Raw genomic sequence first — 19771 nt, forward strand, 5'->3', positions numbered from 1 at the left:
CCCACAATTATTGGTGATCCTGGTGAAGTTGTGTATAAAACCTTGCAATAAATCTATCCATCCTTATATGTCTTTTGCTGTGGATTTGCTCATTGGAGAAGCAGGTCAAGGAGAAACACCCAGACATCCCTCTGTCGATCAACCCAGTCCAGAATGGACACACAGCTCCTCTCTTTTAGTGCGATGTTCTTAAAAAAACCTCCAAAGAGATGCTGGAACCACAACCGATTCTTTTCTATGCCGATGAGCAGCAGAAGTACTCAGGATTATTTAACACCTGACAGTTCACCCAACTCTGTTCATTTAGGGATCAAAATCGCAACATTTGTCACATTTTCATGTGGTTAAATTTCAATCTGCACTGTATGAAGTGATCTGAGCTCTTTGAAAAAACCTGTTCACCTCCTCACCTGTGGTGGCGCTGTATCACAAACTACTGAAGGAAACGACACAAAAAGCTCTAGAGAAGACATGAGCTCAATTGCCTTTTTTGAAAAATGGAGTATCATCAAATTTTAGCAATTGTAAGATTTTTCTTTTGTTTTTGGTAAAAGGCCATGATCCATTTCTCCTGCTAGAGCTAGACACTCTGCCTAGCTCTAGCATTTGTTTGTTTGTTTAGGTTTTATTTACCCAGAATGCTCTGCCCTACAGTTGACTTCCTGCTTTTTTTGCGGTCTCCAGTTCACTTGGCGTTCACATATGCATTCAAACCACACCAGAGTTCATGTCAAACGAACAGAGTCCTAGGTTTTAATTGCACATTCACACTTCCCCAAATGAACTGGACTTTCTAGGCAAATAAGCTAGAGTTTGATTAAAGTGGACTAAAGAGGGTAGGTGTGAATGCACCCTTATTCCCTCATGGATGAGCTAGCACCTCACCCCATCCTGAAACCTGGGTGCAGCTGCTCAACACAACAAACTCATATCAGGCGCTTTTATTGGCGATTGTTTCAGAAAAGATCCATATCACATAACCACAAGTAGAGTCTAAACATGGTAAATTAAAAGGCTTTTTCTCTTCGGATAGCTCCGTCTTTACAGCAATAAACTACAGCAGGCTTGACGCTATCAGATTCCCAATGCTGCCTTCCCGTCTCTCCTGCTGCATCCGTCCTTTACTTATGAACAAGACACCAACATTTCTTAATTTTAAAGAAAGCACTTGACCTTTTTGGGTTGTACTCTCAACACTCGACTGCAAAATACTTCTGTGCATGCTGAAGGTCACGGCATGTTTTAGATGTGTCCCTGCTCTAACAGAGCTGATTCAGACAGCCTAATTACCTTCACAGCATGTCACCGGGTTTTACAGAAGCCTTGTAATGAACGGCGGTTTTGATCTTTCCATTGTGATAAACAAGAAGAAGATCACAACATGCAAGACAGCAGCACTCAAAGACCAACTTTAGACCACTGTCCTAAACATATCAACAGGACAGATTTTGTTGATATACTGTATTTAGATCATATTCTGTCTAAAAAGGTCAGATTGGTGGAGTCCAAACTGCACAGGAAACAAGTTTGACTGTGTGCAGAAGATATGGACACTGTTCTTACCTCTGTTGAACAAGACCACGCAGACCTTAAAGGCAATTTAGTTCTGAGCTTTCTCCTGATCCTTAAAACCCATGTAGACTCTACAATAATTTATTTATGTAAGATTTTATTCCTAAATAGATGTGTTTAATTAAAGATTAGATTTGTTTAAAATGTTTTATTGTGTGGGAGTGAGTCTCACCAGTAAGTAATTTAAATGAAGGCCTTTTATACATCTTTACCATGGTGGTAATAATTCTACAGCTCTGGAAAAAATTAAGAGACCACTGAAAACCTCCTGGTTATTCCACCAAATGTTGGTTTCTGAACTCTTTCCGAGTTAAAACATTAGTATTGTTGTTTCTAAATGAATATGAACTTGTTTTCTTTGTATTATTTGAGGTCTGAAAGCACTACATCTTCTTCCTTATTTTGACCATTTCTCATTTTCTGCAAATAAATAGAAATTTTTTTGCTTGGAATTTCAGAGACATGTCAAAAGTTCATAGAATAAAAGAAAAATGTTCATTTTACTCAATCATATACCTATAAAAAGTAAAATCAGAGAAACTGATCATTTTAAATGGTCTCTTAATTTTTCCCAGAGCTGTATGTTTAGAAAGAAATGGCTACACCTCATTCTATAGCAAAGAGTAATTAAAACATAAAAATATTCTTTGGTCTGCTTAATTTCACATTAAATGCAGCACTTTAATCTGCCTGGTAGAGAAATACTGCCAATCATGACTCTAGGTTGTAATTTGCTTGCAGCAGGACTTTCAAACACATAAAATGAATTACTACAACTTTGATTATGATGTTGGTCAATCAAACTTTTTCTGCTTTTAGGCTGTTACAGCATGACTGGCACGATATCCCGGACCGTCACGTAACAATGCTCCCATCTGTTGGGTGATGAATGTTTGTTTTGCCCTGGCAGAAGGTGTGTGTGTGATGTCGCTTTGATCTGACGCACACCCAGGTCCATGAGCGATGCTTCAGGTTAGCCGTGGTCGGCGCAGGGCGGGACTGGAAGAAGCTTTGAAATGTCATCTCTGGCCCCTTCAGCCTTTAATTAAGCCTCGAGAACGGGGAGATAAAATTAACAAATTGGGTAATGAATCGAGCAAAACAGGTGGTAGATGGTTGAAGAAAATGAACCAATCAGTCTTTCCTGTGTGGATTTATTCAGCTTCTAATTAGACACTGCCTTGGTTAATTATGATTGGGCTCTTCTGGAGGAAGGGGGGGTACCAGCTCAACACTGAGAGAATTAGTCACTCTAAATGACAAACAAATACTGAGCTCTGACAGTCAACTTAGGTAAAAGCCAACATTTTAAAACCCAATTGTGTCGCAAAAAAAAAACAACATTTTTAGCTATTTGTGGAAATGAAAGTTTTTTTTAATTATTCAAATAAAGAAAAAATATACTATTGTAAAAAAAAAAAAATTTAAAATGTTATTATCTCATTGATTACCACCATTCATTCCTCCTGGACAACCATATAGAGGCATTAGACAATCGCCTGTGTTGTGTCAGCAATCCGTCATGCTCAGCATGCGTGTAGCGACAGTGGAGCGGAAAAACTCCCCTTTAACAAGAAGAAATCTGCAGCAGAACCAGGCTCAGTATGAGTGGAAATCAGATACACAAAAAGGAAACAGATGCACTGATGTAGGATTATTTTCTAATTTCATAAAAAGTAAAACTTTAATAGTAGGGAGGGAGAATATTTAGATTTTGGCAGCAATATCTCAACTGATGTCTTCTTTCATTTTTAAAGCATAAAATGAACAATTGAAATAACAGCCAGTAATGCCAATCAGAGAGTAGTAGAAGAAGAAAGTGAGAAAAAGTGGCCTAACTCTATAGCAGCATAACTACAGAGATATCTAAGAGCAAGAGAAATATACAGAATTATGTTTTTAATAAGCCTTTATTTAGCTTTTTGTCTTTTTCATTTTTTAAACGTCGCTGCTCATTTCCAGGTCAACCTCAGGTTTTTATGACAATTGTTGAGCTGGAAATCGTCTCATGGGTCATTTTCTTTCGTAACGTTATCTCCGCCTCTGTTTTGTTACAGCGGAGCTTCGTCTCAAAGTTCCCCTGGCTCGTCCTGGCAGCAGTTTCTAATTGCGTTTTAATAGTCAATTACAGCCAAGCCATCAATCAGTTTCTGCTGTGGACAAGAGCTTTTGATTCACATTCTTTGGAAAAAACAAACATTTTTTAGTCATGTCACATCCAATTAACCCTTACTGCTTTATCAAAATGATTTAGGAATTTAGGACTTTCTTTATTCAACAAGTATAAAATAAATGAATGAGTTAATTGTATAAGTGGTAAAGTTGTGATAGTTAAATTTTTTTTATTGGATGCATTTCTTTATGTCAAATCAGAAACAAGCAAAGTTTCTTCCAATCATTTCATCCAATAAATCACATAACTTTGCCTAACTTTTTTTTTTTTTTCAATATGTTGGGTTTGTCTGATATCTGGTTCTTCTGAAATGCAAAATATGGCTTCAAATTGCAAACAAAACACCCTAAAAAGGGAGTATGATTCTCACATTATGAGGCAGGAGAGAAGAAAGTCTGTAATCAAATATGCTGGGCGAGAAAATAAACAGTAATTAAGTGATGTCAGGTTGCTGGGGTTAATTCTTCTAACATCACATTGGTCTGTGGTAGTTATCATAGCTACTAATGGCTCCCTCTGTTTCATAACTGAGCTCATACCTGCTGTTTTTCTCTGATTAGAGGCAGAGAACAGAACCACTGAATCTGAGGTCAGACAGAAGGCAGAATAATCACCATTTTTATGCTTAACATGATTCAAATTTGGCGAATCAGGAAGAAAGATAATATATGCTGAGGACAAATATGTCTTCCAGAATCACAGTGTAGAAAGTTACAAAATGCAGCTCAGTGATCTTGTTTTTTTTTTTATGTAGATTCATCTCTTATTTATTTCCACTCTGTGTGTGTTTCAGCAGACAGAAGACGGAGAGGAGGAAGCTCCGCTGGAGACCTCGTCCTCCCTGGAGCTGGAGTTTGTCGACGATCCAAATTTTAAAAACAAGGTCAACTACTCCTCCAGTGCCGTCCAGATTCCCACAGATATATACAAAGGCTGTAAGTTATTCCACATTTCAAAACACCTGTAATGTAATGTAAATGCTTTTTGAGAGACAGTAGAAGAATATCCTTCAAAAATCTCTCACCTCGCTACACACAACACAGACAAAACACGTGTGCGTAGAAAAAGACGAGTGTTAATAGGCTGCACAATATTAGACAATCGTATGATTACAATATTATCGTTGAATAATGCAGAGATGATGTCAGTGGCAGTAATGCTTTTTGATTTTGTAATGTTGTATGAAACTGTTTTCATGTTAAATATGTTATAAAACATGCTCTATTTTGTATTTTCTACATTTGTTGTATACAAATTACATATGTACACATCTTCCAGACATCGAAATGATCACCCAAAAATTTGGAAGGCATTTTACATTCTTTTTGATTAATCTTGCACAGAGAATCAGAGTTTTTCACAGATATCTTGCTCAGCCAAGATTTTGCAAGATACCGTAGTTTGTGGTCATGTGGGGTACAAACTACAGTTTCCTATCCAAAAGCATTCAGCGACTGAAAAATAGGTACAATCTCTAAGTCTGCTTAAGAAGCGTGAAGAAAAGTCAACATTTGTTTAACTTATTTAATTCAAAATAGAGATGTTGAAATATTACAGGGTTAAAAATTGCATGTAGAGATGATCTGAAAGGAGCAAATGTCCACTGTGTGGAAAGTAGCTGGTCCGCCATGTTGTTTTAGAAGTACAGTTAACGAGCTGCGATGCAAGCAGCATGTCAGTGAAGCGCTCGACTGCAGACATTCACTTTAATTAACTAATTAACTGCATAATGATCACTTAAAATCTAACACTTAATTTAGCTTTAATTACTCTATATTTGTCCTGTATGTATGGAATTTAAAGTAGCATTGATTAAATGTTATAGACATTATAACTGTAATAGTCTATTATGTTAGCATTAGTGGAAACCACTAATGCTTTTCAGTTTTTATATTGTAGCAACTAGATCATGTCAAACGTTTTTGACTCTTATTTTTGTTTTAGGCTCAAAATGTCCTGTCCTAAAACTCATTATCAGCCTTATTTTTAATTTAATATTTATGTAAATACTGAATGTATATATAGATGAATGCCTGCCGTCTGTTTTTACGGTGAAACCAAACATCCTCCTGGTTTTTTCAGACATTCAGGTCATGACTAGATGACACATCCTCTTCACTCTCACTCAGTAACTCATTCTCCTTTGATATTGGTTTGCACTTTTGCACAGTAAAGTGATTTCAGATGACAGATACTGGCTCTCGAACTGATTTGTACTGTATTTTCTGTATTTTCTTTTTAGCGGTCGTGCTTTTTATCGTAGACCTTGCCCTTCCTGCACAGCATTCTTCAGCCCTGCAGACATAACACCATCCTTAGTCTGCAGCCGCTAAATGAGCAAAATCCTACACATGTACCCTCTAGGGTTTCCATGGACATGCTTCCTCTGTTATCTACCTCTCACCTCTGTAACCTTTTGGACATTTTCACTCTGACTCTTAAAAAACAACTAAAAAGAGAAACAGGGAATGAGCAAACATTTCTACTGCAGCGGTTTCTTCCTCTCCGTCATTGTCTTACTCTTGACTTTCTTTGTCAAGCAGGCAGTTTATGGCACCTGTCTGTAACAATGCCCTCCAGCTGCATCTCTCCAGACAAATCTTGTCAGAATTAGACACTCTTGGTTCAGGAGAAGATGTCAAAGGCCAAAGCTAACTCACAATAGAGCAATCAAGGCTGTGCATTGTTCCCGGACCCATTTTATGGCAGCTCTGGATCCCCTGTCTGAGGATGTGAGCCAGAGGATAAAGGGCTCTTGATTGAGCCTGGTGAAATCTAAAGGAGTAGAGTGGCACGGTGCATGGAATTACTTCTTTTTTCTCCTCTTCTTCTCTGTGGAAAATGTTTACTATTGATGTTGTTTAGTTAGCTCCCTTTGCACGATCTGCACTGCTCAGATTGCCAACTGCAGATTTGTGCCAGTCCAATTATAAGCATGTGTGTTGTGTTATAGTTGTTGATAAAAATGCAATTGAGAATTATTTTAGCTTTGCATGCGTAGAGTCATTCTTTAAGGTCCTTTGTAACCAAATTGCATGTCCCTGGCAAAGTTCTGATCAAACACTTACATCTTTTCAGAGACCTAGTTTGATGCAAAATTCAACATCTTATTATGTTTTTTTTTAATTTCCAACTTTGTTTTATGGTAATCGGTTTGCTAATGTTCTTTATAAAGTGAAACAGCTGCAAGGTGAATGATTTGTTACATTTTGGGGATTTAAGTCGGAAATAGAATCGAATAATGCATCAAAAGGTTTGACAATTGTTGGTTATCTCAGGCTGAAATTTGCATGTCTGCACCCACATAAGGTGGACAGAAGGTGATGTTAAACTAAACAGAACCTCAAGTTCTCTGTTTGCCCATATTTACAAGTCGTAAAATATTTGAGGGTTGGATCCTGGATCAGATGTTTTGTTGTCTGTTTATCTGCAGCCTCTCGGCTCAGAGCGATGTACGTTTATATAGTCTGCAGCTTGTTAAACTAGGGATCCAGCAGCTTGTAGCTCAGGACACCTGCTCCCTAGATGACAGTATGAGTCTCTTTTCAAGCTGAGCACAACTGAATTTTCAGTCATTTAGAAATTACTTCAAGAAAAATTTGGGGCTGTACATCTGGGTTCCTCTTTCTCTGACATGCATTGAGCTGCTTCGACGTTTTCTTTGTACATTATGTTTGCTCATTTGATTTGAGCTGTCAAATGATTGAAATGCAGACATATTGCAGTAAATTTTGAACATTATTACTGCATCATGTCTGCATATGAAGTCATGGGAAGTCAGAATATCTTTTATAACACTACAGATAGTGAATTTCTTATCATTAAAAAACCATTTTAAAATAAAAATTAGGTTTTTTTTGGAGTTACTGACATTGTAAAAACACAGCTCTAATTTTGGTAAAATACCAGCAGATGTGGTTATCAGAAGTTTACAGTATAAATACAGTAAAATCCATATAAATCAGTATTTTACCGTGGATGTGCCTTCTGATGCTAACACCTGGATTTCTTAAAGTTTTGTTTTTATGCTTATGTTGATGTGAAAAGTGTCTTCCTTCTGCTTCTTACCGTTAAAATCATATTTTTGCTGAACAAACTTAACTATTCTAAGAAAGGAAGAATTTTTAAAGGTAACATCGTTTTCATGGACCATAAACACATAATGTTGTTCAGATTATATTTTATAAGCTTTTAAGGTACATTTGACCATTTTTGAATGATACTGCAAACTTACTTTATCTTGTAAAGGGTAGGCCAAGTTTGGATTTAAATCTAATCAGAACCCATAGGATGGTTTTAAACCAGTTTATGCTCAAATGTCTCTAATGTAGCTGAACTAGAACAATTCTGCGTAGAGGAGACGACTGAGTTTTATTAAATCAGCCAAACCAATCATGACGTAGTAAAGAAATATTCATTTGTTTAATGTTTTTACCTCTGCTGGACATCAACAAGTCAACAGTGGAGTATTTTGATTGATAAATATGTAACAAAAACTCAGATGTAAACAGCTTGTATTAGATTTTTGTTGGTGAAGTATTTTTATTCATTAATTCATTCACACAAAGAGTCTATATTGGTGCCTGTCTGTGTTTCCCTCATGGCAGATGTGAACAAGCTGCATGTATTCAGTATCTGCTGTGAAGCTCACCGCTCTTCATCCCTGTTGGCCATTTGTAGCCTGAGGCTGAATTAGCGTCCGCTGTTATAACCTCTGAAATCCAGCAGTTTGAGGTTCTTTAGGCTGGACTCACTCATGCAGACTCCACATTTTGAATAAAAACAATGTGACATAAAATTAATTAATATCTCTATTTGCATGGGGGCCTTAAGTTCAGTTGATTATTTTCGATAGCTTTGTCTGAAAATGTCAAACCAAGCTGCAGAATTGGTGTAATATTTTTAAACCTAAACCAAACGGCTTTAACAGGAGCTGTGTCGGCTGGTAGAAGAGGATTATTTTCTGTCATGCTTGGCTCTACGTCCAGCCTGCAGGCTGCCTTGGAGAGCATGTCTGGGGAAACTAATGTGGGCAGATTGTTGTCCTCTGGGTCTTGATGGGTCTAGATCTACAATAAATCTGTGGGTTTAGTATTATCAGAAGACGGGCAGTGCGAGTGGGCAGACTCGGTCCTCAGGGAGACGCTGGAGGAAAGGCAGGGAAAGTTAAAGCTAAAAATGTGGAGCTCACAGCATAAAGTACAGTATAATGCAAACAGCTGATGTTTGTTTTTAGGTTATCTGTAGAATTCGACAGTTTTCCCAAAAACAGCATTTTCACATTAAAGTAGATATTCATGAACAAATTGAAAAGCTGTGACAAACCAAAAGGTTAGATGTCAGAGAAGAAGAGGAGAATCTTTAATAAAATAAAAGAGGTGGAAAAAAATCTCTTAATAGCAGTCTTTCAGCGGCTCAATGAGGCGATGTGTGCGTTTTGGTTTGATGCGTCTGCTAGGCCCCATGTCCCATTTATTGAGATTGAGCAGGTCCCTTAAGCGCAGTAATGAACCATTTTATAATTCATTATCCCTCTACTGATCTCTGCTGCAAAGTCTGCAAACTTCCTAATTAGCTCAGGTCAAACATTTGTGCAGTTTACTTCTAATTATCATTGCCTATTACAAAACGGGCACCGCCACATTGGCACAGATGAATAAACTGATGTGGGCACGGTTGTCTTGGAGAAGCAGGTTTTATTCTCTTAAAGAATGTTTCTAAAGTTGGAAATAACTCCAGAGAACATAATTTGAGAATGTGACCTCAATAATATGCCTCTCTGCGGAAAAAAATTACGCAACATTTCTCATGTGTCTATGTCTTTTAAAGGATACCCAAAATTTTAAACCCAAGATCCCAAGGTTTAAAAGACAATCCTACTACATACTAAGAATGTGCATATATAACCTTTGTTTGTACAGAAACTAATATAAAAGGCTTGATTATTGACATGTCAAGAAATTTTAGATTCTAAACCAGAGGATCTCAAGCAGATTAAAAATTACAAAACAGCCTTTTACTTGCTGGAGCTCAGATGCTGACTTATCATTATTACCTAGCCGTTTTGAATGACCTTACTAATTTAGTGTTTACAAATCATTTTTAGTATTCTGTCACAAATTTCTATCTGATATCCAAAATGCTGCCACACAAACTATTAACTAAATATGGAGGTGCAGGAGCTGAGCACACGTTTTTGTTTTTACTTCAAATTAAGGTTTGAGCATTTATGGGACCCTGTTCATATTCAGGCCTCATCGTAATAGTTTATGCTTACCTCACCAAAGTCGCATTTTCTTGAGAAAAAAAATCATTTTAATATTGCAGGACTTCATGCCACATCTAGCTGGTTATTTATTTTTCTGCAGCGAGCCTTTGTTCACCGCAAAAACACAAAATCTTAGCGTGTAATTTTGGTCTAGTTTCCAGTGCAAATATCTTAGTGCACTTGAAATAAGACAAAACTAACTTACAACTAACTTTTCAGCAATAAATATTATTATTATTATTATTAATATTATTTCACTTACAACACATTTTCCCATGTTATAAGCCGAGCCATGGCAGTTTGAGTTTTCTATTGGGGACAAAAAACTTCCAGGTTTCTGTAAATTTTTTTAACTAGGAAAGATTTTACAGAATATAATTTGTTGCCGTAAACAGATGACTGACTGCTCACTAGGGAACTGGGGTAATGACACTTGATGCCTTATTGAAATGCAGAAAAAGTCTTTCCTAGTCTTCACATCTAACCAAAATGGGTTTAAATTGATGGAACATCATAAAATACAATTTTGTTGGCCTTTTCAATTATGGGTTTAAAATCATAAACCACAATTTGCAACCAAAATTTAAAGTTATTTACAAACATTTTAGGACTTGGCTGCAGCTACATTGTTGTACAACAGTGACTTATTGTTATTACTGCATATAAATAAAAGGCAATGCATCAAATCAAACCAATTTAGATTTGGTTTGATTTGGTTTGCATCAAATCAAACCAAATCTAAGGTAAGATGAGATCAGCATGGAAAAGAATAAACTCCAAGCCAAATCAAGCTTATAATGCAGCAAACAACAAAAAATGTTGCATTCATCTCCTTAAAGTTGCTGCTTGTTGAAATGCTGCTTTTATGTTGCTGCAGTTCTGTCTGCTTTGTGGCTGCCTCCCAGCAAAAAGCTTAAGTAACAATAAAAAATAACAATTTGGGGCACCTCTGGAGGAAGATCATACGCAGCGCGTGAAGAAACTGAGTGCAAGAGATGCAGCAGATAAAGCCAACAGAGGGCTGAGATGTGTGAAGGGTAAAAAAAAAAAAAAAGAGAAACAGATACGCATTTGTCAGGTTATTTATGACTCAAACATTTAAATTTTACCTGGTTTAAAGTGAATCTTAAAAAATAGCAACATTTTAGACATGCAGGTTTGTCCATAACTAAATATGTTTGCTAGTTCTTGTTACTTTCTTAATAAATGTCCCCTTAATATTTTTGCCACCTATTAAAGTTCTTCCTTCTTAACCCAAATATAATTTAAGGATTGGGCACAGCCAAATAAATAAGTGTAGCTTTTGTCAGCCAGTGAGTACATCTGTATGTGTGTTTCCATTTGTACAAATGTAGTCTGTTTTCATTTTAACACTTTGCCTCCAGCAGAGGAAGCTTCACTGTCAACCAGCTCACACCATGCTGGAGATCAACTCAGTCCCTCTCAACATCAAACCAGATTTAAATGCAGGGGAAAAAAGCAAAAGTAATTTGTGAAAATAGAAAAAAAAAAAGTGAGGAAAAGGGATTTAAAGTAAAACCAAAAGACTGTCTAAAACCCGCGGGCTGCATCTCTTTCATTCTTGACTTTACTGACTCCATTTCTCCTCTCTCTCTCTCTCTCTCTACATCTTTCTCTCTCTCTCTCTCTTTTTGCCCTGCACCCATCCCAGCCCTATAGTGTGTGCCCAGTGAAGGGGCACTATCATTTACCCTCACTCTAATTAGAACAGTCAGCACTGCAAACTCTTCTTCACTCACCACCAGGCTCACAAATTACATTTTCTGTGTTTGTTATTTACTGCTCCGGTTTTAATTGGAAAAACTACTTTGAGGTGCACTCAGGATGTCTCCTGTCTGTTTCTCTCTGAATTATCGCACTTCCTCTGAAGATTTGGCTTTTGTTTGCCCACCATCGGAGTATGAGATTAATGTTTACAAAAACTGAAGTTGTTTGGAAAAAAGTGTATTCACCAGAAAATATTTGTCAGACAGAAAAATTAGGACATAATGTATAATAAATTATGTTTTGGTATGATTAGCATCTTTAAGATTTTACATAAAAGCTCAGCATGCAGAGCCACAGATACATTTTACATACTTATAGGCATTTTATTTGGATTTTGAGTGGCAGAGCAACATGAATTTGTTGATATGCTTTTTAAAATTTTTGTATTAATAATAATCTGAACAATGTGCTTTTATTTATAAGCATTTACTGTATATTCAGCTGCCTTACTGATGCCCCTAAAAAATCCAGTTCAATCAATCACTTTCGGAGGTCACCTAATTAGTGAAGAGTCTGTATGAGTGTATTTAAATCCTAGTGTAAATCCAGCTGTGGAGACTCAGAGGTTTGTTACAGAACATTATTGAACAAGCAGTAACTTAAAGACAAAGGTACACACCAGTGTTATTATTCATGAACTTTTTAAATCTGATCTTTGGATTTAGTAGCAAGAAGAAGGCAGTTGATCTAATGGTGCGTTCACACCAACCGCGTTTTGAGCGTCAGGCGCGTTTGGTTTACGTTCAGAGTCTATGTGGAGATGCGTTTCACGCGTCAAGCGCAATGCCATTCAAAGCATTTGATGCATCCGATGCTGGAATTGGAAAATCTGAACTTTTGCCACTTGACGTGGAGCATCAACCAGCACGTAGTGGTGCATTTTCCGACATGATCTCAGAATAAAAAAAACCATGGAGGATAAACTAATTGTCGCTGTTTGCTTTCGTCCTGTAATCCACGACAGATTAAATTATGACAACAGAGGCAGGAACAGAAAGGACCTGACTTGGAAGAGGATCAGCGAGAAAGTAGAAATGTCGAGTAAGTTATAACTTTTACTGTTTGAAAATATTTCCCTACATTTGAGTTATCCAAATCCAAATATTTGGATGAAATATGCAGGAGACGGTGGAATCGTTTGAGTTTTCTCTCAAATCCAGCGTAGAGCGATTTTGACGAGACTGACGCACATCTAGAGCAAAATGTCAAACGTCGGACTACAAAGTTCTCACTCGTCGAACTTGAAGCATCGGACGCAAAATGCATTTGGTGTGGATGCACTATTAGAATTAGAATGGCCCAGTCAAAGTCCAGACACACATCCAAACTGAGTCTTCTCTAATTTTTATTTGTAAAAAACTGAAAACAATTATGCATTCTTTTCTTTCTGCTTTCTATCTATTCTTTAAAAATTCCTGTTAAATACTTTGAGGTTTATTGTTGCATTGTGACAAATTGGGATAAAGATCAAAAGGTATAAATATTTTTTCCAAACCACTGAAGTCATATTTTTGTTATGGCTGGTTTTAGCTTAGAGAAAGTTTTCTGCAGTTAGTAAATACCCAGTGCAACAAATTCACCTTACTACACAATATGTTGACAAAAGGATATTTCTAAGGCTAAAAATAATTTAAGTAGCTGCTTTACAGTTTGACAGTTTTGTGAACTTTAAAGAATAGAAACTGGAATTTGGATTATTCTCTACATTTTGTTTCTCCTCATAACAAAGCCATAAAAAGACTTTTTTTTCCTCTGAAGATGCGGGGAAAATAAAATAAATCTGTGCGTTCGAATGTGTGAGATGCTGCCAGGTCTTGTTGCTGCCGTTTTCCCTCCGCGGGATGAAAGGCTTTAAGGTTCAAGCTCCTTTAACACTCAGCCATGCTCAAAATCAGGCCTGAAGGAAAGAAGAGGAGACAGGAAGGAAACAGGAGAACAGCAGGAGAGAGATGGAGAATGAACTGTGCTGACAATACGGCAGGGAAGAGAAGAAAGGTGATACATGCAGCAGAAGCAGAGGTGCCGCTGCGTAGTGATTTTTGAACTGTGGAGGAAGTTATTGGTACATCAGGCTGCTGGTTTGTTTTTATTTGGAGTCTGTGAGGTCTTCAGAATAAACAGCAGCATCTGATCTCTGCTGCTCAGAAATACACGTCGCTGTGGGGAAAAATCTGCAGCTCAGAGGCGCAAAGCAAAAAGATACGAGAAGTGAAAATCCAGAAATATGGAAAATAATGCAACAGTCAATCAAGACAAGTGAATATAGACAAAATCAAAGTAAGGTTAACAGGATTTTTTTTTTAAAATAGAGCATCGGTGTATTATCTGAGCATATAATGCTTTGAATTTCAGATATAAACCCACTCCTGTGGAGAGCAAGCTGAATGAGTGCAGCACCGCTTTCCTACTCGGACAGTAGCAGAGCTACCTTCAGATGATTTAGATTATGTAACTAAGAAAAAAATGAAAGGTTTAAAGGATTTTATTTAATTTGAAATTTAAATATGAATATAAAACATACAAAGTGTGAAAAGAACCTTCCATTGTAAGCGCAGAATAGTTTCCCATTCACTAGCAAAGTAAATTGGCCCCAATCTTTTCAAAAGGAACAAACTGGAATGTGAATAAGATTCTTTTCTATTCAATCTTTGCAAGAAAATTGGTTGGACCAAAACTTATCCAAGTTAGAGTCAGGACTTTGTTGGTCATATGGGGTGATCAGGTGTCCTGTTTTCTTCTTAAATCCACTTTATCATAAAGTATTAACTTTAACAGCTGGATTGGATAAATGCAGCTCATAACTTAAACTATTACTTAGAATATTGTATTTAAAACAAATACACTTAATAACAAAATCTTAGTTGATAATCTTTTAGCACAGACAAATGTGCTAAAAGTTGTGTGAACATTGTTGTCATCAGATTAAAGGATTTCAGTCCAAGATTAAAGGTCTTGGACTGAAATCTATAAATCTAATGACTTTTTAAAATGATTGTATTTATTGACACAAGAATAAGAAACAGCCACAAACTGACGAAGAAGATGATCATTGGGCTGCTCATGTTGAATTACCTTCTTGCTTTTCTTTGTTTCATCAGCTAAATAATTGTTTTGTTCATAATTAAGGAGGAAAATCATCATTTCAAATCCTCTGGTCTACACTGAAATCCACATTTTTCCAACCAATTGGGTTTGAAAAGACGGGGCATTTATTTGCAAAAAGAAAGCAAAATAACTATAATTGCAAAGTGGAATGTTGATTAGTAATTTTAGTTAATTAAATTCAGTCTTTGTCAGTAGCATTGTGTTGGTGATCCCTTGCAGACAAAAGGCTGAAAAGTTTAACAATTAAGCAGAGCTGCGTCGAGTTGCAGAGGTTGAAGACATGAAGCAAAATTAATCGAGCCGCACTCCAGTGACAGTAATCATCCTCCTCTGTAATAAATATGAATTATGCTGTTGGCGGCTGAAATATAAGATATCAATCTTTTTGTTTACTGTAAATTTAGTGTTTATCAGCTGATGTTACCTTCAAATAATTAAAGAGATATGGCACACTTAAATACCACTCTGCTTCTCAACGTTACTTAGTTTTTGTTGTTTGCTACTCCTGTAAGGTTAAAATTAATAGCCATAACAACACTAGTTACAAACAATGCTAATAACAGTAGCCATCTTACACACATACAACATCAATGTCAAATTTATTTACATAGCATTTAAAAAACAGGTTAAAACTTCACCACAGTGTGTTGCAAAAACGAAAACACAATAGAATAAATCAACAAAGAAAAACTAAAAATAAAACATTGCAACAGAAATGTTACAGAAATGGGGGGGTGGAGGGGGCTCCATATGGACATCTGCTCAGGGCCCCGAAAAGGTTTGGACCGGCAGACCCAAAAAGGTTTTTCCTACTCAGTGCTCTGTACTTAAATGAGACTGAGATAAATCATATTTATTTGAGAATATCTATTCTCAAATAAATATTATTTATTTGAGAATTTTACTCAAATAAGAATAAATAATAATATTACTCAAGTAGAAGTCAAAAGTATGGTGTAGTAAAGGTAATATGTTTTTTTTTTCTCAAAAAATTACTCAAGTAAATGTAACTAGTTACAATCCCTATTATCTTACTCTTTACCGCCACTTTCAGGTGACTCTATTCCAATTTATGAAATTATTAAAGGGTTTGTTTTTCCTCTTTCATGTAAAGTTTTCAATGATTGCATCAGAATGTTCCTGAAACTTCATTTCTCATAATGTGTAAGCACTTCAGTGTAAATGATTATAAATCTTCAAAGTGCTTCAGCTAATAGGTTTGGCTTCAAATACCATCATGGATTTCCCATGAGGCACCACTTGTGGCTTTACTACGGTGCTGTTTCTCTGCTCTGTGTGCATAATAAGGCCATGTACTTATTTTTATAAAGTTGGATTAATACAGGGCATAAGGGACAGATCGGTTCAGTCTTAATCTGAGATACATCACTGTGAAGAATGTACGAACGCCGGCGTTCAGGGGAGGGGAGAAGCCGCGGCGGTGAGAGTTGAGGAATGATCTCACGCAGCGATGCTCCATAAATCCCGCTCATAATTGTTTCCCTACTTGGTGTGCAGTCTCGCTCCATAAAGGTGCAAAGCCAAGGGTGCTTTAAATGTCAAGGGAGCGGCGCGCTGATGAATTACCTTTTAAAGATATCAGAGAGAAGCGCATTTCAGGTGAAAGATGAGGCCAAGCCGGCGCTCCTAGGCCCCGTCTGACGGGGTGAGCGTGCCCTCCCTCCACCACCACCCAGGGGAAATTTGTCTTTTTATCAACTGTCCAGAGAAGTCGCAGCATATCCTTACTGAATAAATCAAAGAGAATTAGCTTGCTGTGTTCTCTTATCTCTGATGTGCCAGTTTTTCTGCAGAGATCACCTGCAGATATGCGTTCCCGTGTGCGGATGTGTGTGTTTTGGCAGATTTGCCCCGACGCTGCGGGAGGCGGTTCAAATGTGACTGTTTTAGTTTTGGCTAGCAGCATAAACACACACGGACCTCCTTCTGGCTCTTATCAGCCGCCAGTCGCAGACTCGCACTGAAGAAAATTTAAAAGTGTTCGATACTAGCTGTGTTAGGTTAGCTGTGCAAAAGTTTTAAACCTACATTCTTTAGATTTTACTTTACTTTCGTGTAATCTTTTGAGATAATGTGTTAACATTTCTCCAGGTTATCAAAATATTTTTTTCTTCACACTTTGGCTGCTTGTTGACCTTGTTTAACTTAAGCCACTCACTAATAAATCGAAGCTAAATCAAGCTTATTTTTATAGCACATTTAAGCAACAAAGCAGTTCAAAATCCTTTGCATCAATTTAAAAACATAATATAGTCACCAATTATGAATTATTTATGGATTAAAATATTGAATACACATCAAATGGTCAATGTTCTAGTTATGACGGGTCAAAGCAGCTCAGCGTTTCAGCTGTTTTGCAGTTTTCTGGAAGGCAGTAATAAATCTAAATTACATAGAAAGGATTTTTTTTTTTGACAAATTGCCAGAAATCTTGAAAAGAAACCAATTTTGATCTTTATAAAAAGACTTGTGATAAAGTTGAAAACTTTAAGGTACATTCTCAGTTAATGCGATATATACTAACCTATGACCAATTAAAAGATAAAACCTTTTTAGGTTGTATGTTGGGTTTTAGTTTTAGCTTCTTTTTTTTTTACTGTTTTTGAAATTAACAGTAACTGGTTAATACAATTGTAGCATTATTATAGTATAATAATAGTGTGTTAAATTATTATTTTTCCCTCAACCCTGCAAGGATAAGCAGGTATAGCTAATTGATTGATGGATATTGTATATTGTTATTGTACACGTGTCAAACCTGAGGCCCGTGGGCCAAATCCGGCCCGCCACAGCTTTGTATGTGGTCCTCTAGATTCTAAACACTAAGTGTGCTTAAATATTATGTTATCAATCAAATCAGTGCAGTTATTTTATCTGCTTACTGCCAAATTATATTAATTAGTCCCTTCAGGTTCTTGAGAAGTACCGTAGAAATTCATGCAAAATCAACATGTCCCTGGGTTTTTTGTGCTAATAATTGGGAGTTTATTGCAGATTTTTCTCAAAAATTGTCAAAAACTTTATTACTTGTACTAAACAGCTGCCTCAGCTTTAATTGATGTCAGATTATAGTCCATGATCTATACAGCGAGTAATAAAGTGTTGCATTTACCTTCATAAATAAGCGCAAATATCCCAAATATTTCCAGATTAGTACCACAAACATTTAGACTTTTATTGCAAAAAATTGCAAAATGTATTACGAAATCCTAGACGGACTGAAAAGATGTTCAATAATATTATTTAATTTTAATAATTCATTGATATTTTAGATATTTGTGAACAGGTTTTATCAATACATTCTAGCACAACAGGCCTTTTAAGAGCATTGTTGACCTTGATTTGGCCCAAACGAAATGAGTTTGACACCGCTGTTATAGTATATTGTTAGTGGTTATTTATTCAGGGTTAGATACATAACTCTGGGAATGTTGGTTGAATCATTTCCCCCACAAATATTTAGAGCACAGACATCACAAGTCAGAATAATTTATGCTGCTAATGTTGCTGACACTAAAAGCTTCACTAATGTCTCTCTCTAGCTCCAACCGTTTGGTTCTTCACGCCATCTGGACTCTTGGCAAATGTAAACACTGAGTTATAAGGGGTAAAGCTCTTTAACTTTCTCATTCTGGGAGTTTGCAGTGAATCACTGGCATGAATCATCAAACAGCTACAGAGACAAAACTTGAAAATACTCAAGGCAAAAAAAAAAAGGTTTCATGATAAACCACCAATTGTGTTGTGTTCAATAACTTTTACAAAACGTATTTGAAAATGTTAGAATTTGATCAATATATTTTTGAATGTTTTATTAGATTTTGTTCAGTTGTTTGTTTTTTATAGTTCTGATTTCATGGGTAAGAAATTTCCCTTTTCCTTTCTGTAGAGCTTCCATTCACTCAAGTTGATTTTTTTGTTTCTTTCTTTCCGTCAGTCATCCGTTACCCCCTCTCTAGATTGGTCTTTAAGTTTCTGCTCACTTGTAGAGCCGTTTCTAACCTCCTCCGCTCCTCCTTTGTGCTCCTGTCTTTAAATTTTGAAGAAAAACACATCTAGGAGCTCCCCTGGGTGATGGCAGCAATTTGGCTTTCACACACTCATGTCCTCCTGATTTGGCTGTGTGTTTGTTGTTGTGTTGTTTGTTTTTGCACTCTGATAGACACGTAATAATGCCAAGCTTTTTTTAGGCGCTGCAATTTTGTAAATTTTGCACAATGGAACATGGCTTCCTGGTGGCAAAATAAGAAAATAAATTAATGATTGAGTGATTTTCTGTCTGACTATATTTTTTAAAATGTGACCTTTCAGCAGACAAGCACAACGAGGAAATACTTGTTGCCTATTTGCTACCTTTAGACCAATGTCTCGTCAGAAACGCTGCAGTAATTGGAAGCATGGGAAAAGTGGATAATGAGCGTTTATTTGTGTAAAATTAAAACGCAGCGTTGAGAAAAGCTGGACTTGTCTGTTCTGAGGCTTATCTAGCTTTGGTTGGCTGAGTAATTAAATCAGAGGAGCGAGTGAAGTTCTCCGCAGCTCAGCGCCTCTTCTTGTTTCCTCTTTAATCAGGTGGCTATTAAACCTCTGATTGCACTCCCCGTCTTCTGACTTCAGCTTGGCGATTAAACACAGACTGAAAGCATTTGCAGCGTCTGGATGTGTGTGTGTTTGTGTGTTTTGCATGTCGTGTGTTGTTGAAGGAATTTATTAGAATAGAAGAAAAAAAATAACTACGTGAATACAAGTGGAAGGAAAATAAGGACTGTGCAAAGTAGAAGTTAGAGACTTGAATATTGATCTGGTACTTGTGTTATTCACCACCTGTGGTGTATTATACCACT

At 36.7% G+C, this 19771-nt stretch overlaps 1 protein-coding gene across 1 annotated transcript in view; it reads left to right on the forward strand.

Annotated features, from left to right (window-relative positions):
* cacna2d2a (calcium channel, voltage-dependent, alpha 2/delta subunit 2a) overlaps nt 1-19771 on the forward strand; it is a 223473-nt gene that overhangs the window by 141940 nt on the left and 61762 nt on the right. Inside the window, 1 exon segment of the mRNA XM_032550637.1 lies at nt 4542-4680. Within this exon segment, the coding sequence (XP_032406528.1) occupies nt 4542-4680 (139 nt within the window).

This window comes from Xiphophorus hellerii, chromosome 20 (assembly GCF_003331165.1).
Source record: "Xiphophorus hellerii strain 12219 chromosome 20, Xiphophorus_hellerii-4.1, whole genome shotgun sequence".
Lineage (NCBI taxonomy): Eukaryota > Metazoa > Chordata > Actinopteri > Cyprinodontiformes > Poeciliidae > Xiphophorus > Xiphophorus hellerii.